The sequence below is a fragment of the Alligator sinensis genome, unplaced genomic scaffold (assembly GCF_000455745.1).
Source record: "Alligator sinensis unplaced genomic scaffold, ASM45574v1 scaffold560_1, whole genome shotgun sequence".
Classification (NCBI taxonomy): domain Eukaryota; kingdom Metazoa; phylum Chordata; order Crocodylia; family Alligatoridae; genus Alligator; species Alligator sinensis.
Genome location: NW_005841837.1, coordinates 1487084 through 1492528, shown reverse-complemented (window position 1 = coordinate 1492528; position 5445 = coordinate 1487084). Strand labels below are relative to the sequence as shown.

Sequence of the window (5445 nt, the reverse complement as noted above, 5' to 3'; positions counted from 1 at the left end):
CGTGGCCCCGGCGCCACCTCGCACGTGGCAGTGGAGTGCAGGTGTTCACCACCTGGCAGGGGGCCCACGCGGCGAGGCGCCCTTGGGAAAGGCGAGCGCGGGTCCGGACGCAGGAATCGCCAGTTGCGGTGTTGCGGCCTGATGACACCGGAGCAGTTAAAACGGGCCTGGCCCGAGCGCTGCAACGTGCAGGTTCGGCCTCTGGTTTCCCAGTCCTCGGGTTCCGGATGTATTCGGCTTCGTGAAGGCGGTAGCTGCGACACAAGTATGCTGTTCGGGCAGGTTGCAACTGCTTTTTTTTCCTTTGGATGCACACTCGACTTTTTTCCAGCTGCATATCTCCTCTCTAAAGCCGATGAAATGTAGACGAGAGAGACAGCTGCGTGTACAGAATAGCTATCACTAATTCTCACTTTACTAATCCACAAACTTCAAGAAGTCTTTAGCAAGCGGAGTAGTCGCAGCCTGCTGCCCATCAAAGATCTAGTAACGGAGCAGTGTTTGGCTGCACGATGGAGCCTCTGCTGGCAACACAATGTTAGCAGAGGCCCATAGTGTAGCCACAGCATCTGTTGACAAGACTCTGCTGGCACAGTGACACCATGCTCCCAAATGGTATATAAGCTAGGACTATGTTTATGCTGTGCAGGCTGCTGCTACTTGAATAGCTGGGGCCTCTGGTGTGAACACAGCTTTCCAGCAGAAGGGGGTTCATTACCACCAGAGCTACCCTAGCTTTCCCTGCTGACGGCTTCATCCACTCAGGGTTTTGCAAGCTGGGCTGTGCTGGCTGTGAGGCCTGATGTTTTCACACTGGGCAGAACTGTTATGTGGACAGGAGCTAAGCTGACAAAAGGCCACTCCTTTCACCAAAGGGTGTCTGCACCCAAGAGGCTTTGCAGGTGCATTTACATAAGCTAACAGGGTGTGATTTTTCTTTTTCCCACTAGCTGACATCCTCACCAGTAAAACTTGATCATGTAGACTAAGCCCAAGTCTCAGATTTACACACTGCAAATGATGTAAAAGAAATGTGTGTGTTTGTACACTTCAGAAAGTCCAGGCCTGTTGAGAATAGTTTGGACACTTGTATCCTAACCACTAAGTGAAACTTTCTCTTGTTCTAATAGGATGATCCTATTAGAGGCACTGTAAATAACAGAGCTGCAGGGCAATATTAAAACTTAAGAGGAAGGAGTGGTGGTAGGGCACAGTCAAAGGAAGGTAGTGTCACTTTGAATCTAATCTTTTTCTAGTAAAGGTACTTGTAGAGTGCCTTTTAATCAATATCAGAGCAGCATTAAAGGAAGTATTTAGCTTTCCTCCTGGAGGAAGTTTGTGGGTACTTTTCATTCCTGTTGGCGTGTCTTTCCTTTAGAGGCTTCCCAATTAATGCATCAGTTCTTCTCTAAGAAGAGGTACTAGGGGATATGAGACCATCCTCTGTCCATTCTACACTGCAAGCCTCAGATGCTAGTTCTTACCTGCAGTAAACTCCTGGGGATGAAGTGAATAAATATTTTCAGAGGCCTGAGAATGCAGGATTTGATCCCCAAGGAAACATGAAACAGCTGAATCCAGAACCCTTCATAATGCATAAAAGAAGTTCAAGGGAAGGAATCATGTGCAGAGTTAAAATCTGATCTCAGTTTTATTATCGTAGACCCTAAATAGCATCATATAAATCAGTGGCATTGCACCTGATTTTACATTGTTGTAATTAAGAACAAAATTAGGCCAGCAGCTTTTGGTGGAGCTTAAAAATATGATGTATTGGGGTACTATCAACAGAGCTGCTACCATATAAACTCTCCAGGGGGAGATGAACCACATTGTGTGATGGGTAGAACCTGCATTAAAGTTTTACTCTGCACTGTAGCTGATTAACTTGGTTAACTCCGGACCCTCCGGGCAGAACAGACAAAAGGATGGGGAAAATGCTCCCAGCATATTTTACAAGCATGCCAAATGCATTTGAGTTGAGCATTTATCCCACAGGGAAGCACTGAGATGTAGTGCTAGCTTGTGGGTAGACTTTTATGCCTATGTGTCATCCTCCTGGGCTTTGAGAGCTCTGTACAAGTATAGTATATTGCCCATGAATTAGCCAGTTGCAAGATGTAGGTTGTGGATTTCAGCAAAGGGATACTTCAAGTACGAGAAGAATCTCTTGCGTTGTCCAGTTAAACCGCTTTTGTGAACTGTTACATGGAGTTGTAACTACTGCATGGTTTCAATTGTTTAAACTGTTTATTTAGATAAAATTTAATAGTTGTGGTATATAGCCCCTTAGTTACAGTCAACTGAATTACAGAAGTGGTTTTATTATGGAGCCTGCGTTAATGTAAGCAACTTGGATGGTAATTCAGGGTGACTGATGTGTGATGTCATACCGTATCTTATCAGCTGCAGGGTCAGCTACTTCAACAGAACTTTTACCGTTGTTTGGGTAAATGTTTGACTTCATGTATGCATGTTGGTTTCAGTGGAGCTTTCCCAGTTTACCTGGGCTGAGGATCTAGCTCAGGATTGCTGCATGTATCTAATGATTTGTATGTCTACCTCTGTGTACAGAATATTGGCAAATTGGGGAATTGTTGTTGATTCAGGTTTCCCACAGTAATTCAGAGTTCAGGTGTGCTGACTCATGGTGAATGACCATTCAAGTACTTTATATCTAATCATGGTCATTTAACTTTTGATAAGGTTGCAGGAATTACAACTTGGACAAAATTAAGTTCTTATTTAGCTAATCGATAGCGGTACACTTGCTTGTTTCACATTTCCAAGTTTTTCTCTACAAACAGGAGAGCTAGGAATGTAATCCTATTTTTCATGAAAGCTGATATCACAGCAGCTGGGGCTTGAAGAAGAAACATCAAATATTAAGAGAATCATGATAAAATCATAAAGAGTTGGCAACACTTCTCATGTAGTACATCAGAAAAAGCTGGTGCTTGCTGCTTTGTTCCAGTTTGAACTCATTTTTTTTTTTATCTCTAATACTTCTTTTGTTTATAGAACTTAAACAGATAAAAGCATTATAGATGAGGATACATTATTTTTACAGGACCCTGGAAAAGGAATTGTGATTAAGATGTATATGATATGAATTCAGGCCAGAAATATAGCTGCTTTTTATTCCATTTGCCTTCCCTAAACAGGTAAAAGTGGCCAGAAAATAACACCATGGCAGCCATAGTGTTAATGCAGTTGTTTCTCGCATCCCTCTGCTGTGGTGGATCCCCAGTGCAGTGCTGTACCCTAGATTTCAGTGGTGTGCCTTGCCCCCAAATTCCCAGTCCTTCTAGGAGTCTTGCAGGCTGGACGACATGACACTGCATGCCATACAGTTGACATCGCTGACAATGCAAATTTGTATTCACGACTGCCTCTAGTTTTCTTTTTGTTCCGTGTAAGAACACAGTTGCTCAAACCCTGTATACAAATAGTTAGTATTTAATTTACAGGTAAATTTAAACTTTAGATTGTATGGTGATACTTTTTTTTCTCATTTTGAGCCCTATAACATTTTAAACCTACAAGAAAAGGCCTGATTATTTAAAATAACTTGTTGTGGCACAGCCAATGATACTGATTTTTATTATTTTATCAAAGGAAGATACAGCACTGGCAAATTTCAGTCTTCTGAAGTAACACAGCTGTTTAAGAACATCTTTGGTAGGCTTGTGTTTAGACCATGGCAGTTCATTGTTATTTTCAAGCATTATGTAGTCAGTATGGCTGTAACCATGTGCATGTGATATGTGTATATGAATGAATAAGGCCATATAAACCAGTGATAGGTGAATGGCAAGAGAGGGGAAAGACTTGTTGTGTATTCTGATTTATTAAGTGAGATGCAGCTAAACCATTCTGTGCTGACATCCAGTCATATTTCACAGATCAAACAAGTGCCTTACTTGAGAGAATAATAATAATCAATACTTACCTTAAGAACTCTGGGTGGGGAGTGAGGGGCCGGGGGACTGTGTCTTGGGAGTGAGGGTCCTGGGCTTGCATCCTGGTGAGCTTAGGGGGTAGGGGGAGCTCTGATTTTTTCCATGATAAAAAAAAACCCCAATATCAAATACCAAAATTTTTAGGTACTTAGAATTTATTTTATTATAGTGATTGATATAGGTGGTGGAAAGGAGGGCTAACAGGGCTTGGCCCTCCCAAACATGGGGCAGCACGAGGGCTGCAAGGCAGCCTAGCCACGGGCTTCTGGCAGCTGCAGCAGGTGAGGTGTGGGGAGAGGTGTGCACAGCTGTGAGGGAGGGAGTGGAGCTGGGGCAGGCCCTGCACAGCCGGGGTGGGGGGCAGGGAACGGGACTGAGCCGCAAGCAGCTCATCCAGGGGACGTGGCTTCTGCTATGTGCACCCTAGGAGGGCATGGTGTGTGTGGCCCTGGAACTGCATGGGGTGGGGCGAGCTGCCGCTGCAGGCTGGGGCCAGGGCATTGCCGGGCTCTCCCGGCAGGGCGGGGGCTGGGCCACGCAGTGCTTGGGGTGGGTGGCAGCGGTGCTGGGATGTTGGCTGCAGCCCCCCCATAGCACCCCAAAATATGCTACAGCCCCCCTCACAACCCTCTCCCTAGCACCACCACTGCCTGTCCCTAGTGCAGCATGACCCAACCCCCCTGCCAGGAACAGCCTGGTGCAACCCCAGCCTTCTCCCCCACAGATCCTGTGGGGGCCCCCTTTCCCCCGCCTCCTGGTGTGCGTGCAGTGCCAGGTGCCTGCCCCCCACCCATGCCAGGCACCCCCTGGACAGCCTGCTCGTGGCTCTGTCCCGTGTCCTGCCCCAGCCCCTCTACTTCCCCTGACCCCTTCCCCCACAGACTTACCTGCGGGGGGGCACATGCACTCAGCCCCCCCTGCCCCCCCCGTCAAAATAATTTTTTCTCCCCCTACCCATAGGCAGTGTGTAGGGGAAGTATGGGGGGGCATGTACCCCCTTTAAGATTGGCCACTGTCAAAGCTGCCAGCAGCTTCTGTGGGTGTTCACCAACACCCCCCCCCCTTTCGCTGACGACACCACCGGCTGTGGGCGGTCCCTGCTTGCTGGTCACCACCTTGGTGCCCCCCTGCCGCCAGTTGTGGGAGACACCAGTTGTTTGTGCCTCCACCTATGGTGATTGAGGCACTGGCAGGCTTCCAAATTGCTTTAAAATTGTAAATATATCAGTAAAACATTATGTTCAATTGATACTTTAATCATGGATTTGATGATTTTAAATTGGAGAATTTGAAGTTTTTAAACAGAGAAAATCTGGATCCCTGGTAAGCACTTAGCTTAGTGTCCCAGGGTGTACTTGCTGCTGGAGTGGACTTGCAGTTGAGTTATTTATCACTTTTGGCCATTAAAGTTCCATGGCAATTTTTTTTTTAATGCATGGGAAGATGCCAACTGTGGTGTCCTATATTTCCACTGCAATTTCAG

At 46.2% G+C, this 5445-nt stretch overlaps 1 protein-coding gene across 3 annotated transcripts in view; it reads left to right on the top strand.

Moving 5' to 3' along the window:
* Positions 1-7: 7 nt before the first annotated feature.
* LPL (lipoprotein lipase) overlaps positions 8-5445 on the top strand; it is a 24295-nt gene continuing 18857 nt past the window's right edge. Inside the window, exon 1 of one of the 3 annotated variants that reach the window (XM_025202538.1) lies at positions 8-265. In XM_025202538.1, the coding sequence (XP_025058323.1) occupies positions 142-265 (124 nt within the window). In that variant the 5' untranslated portion in view covers positions 8-141. The remainder of the gene's footprint in view (positions 266-5445) is intronic. The other 2 variants (XR_003093741.1, XM_014519567.2) reach the window with 2 other exon arrangements.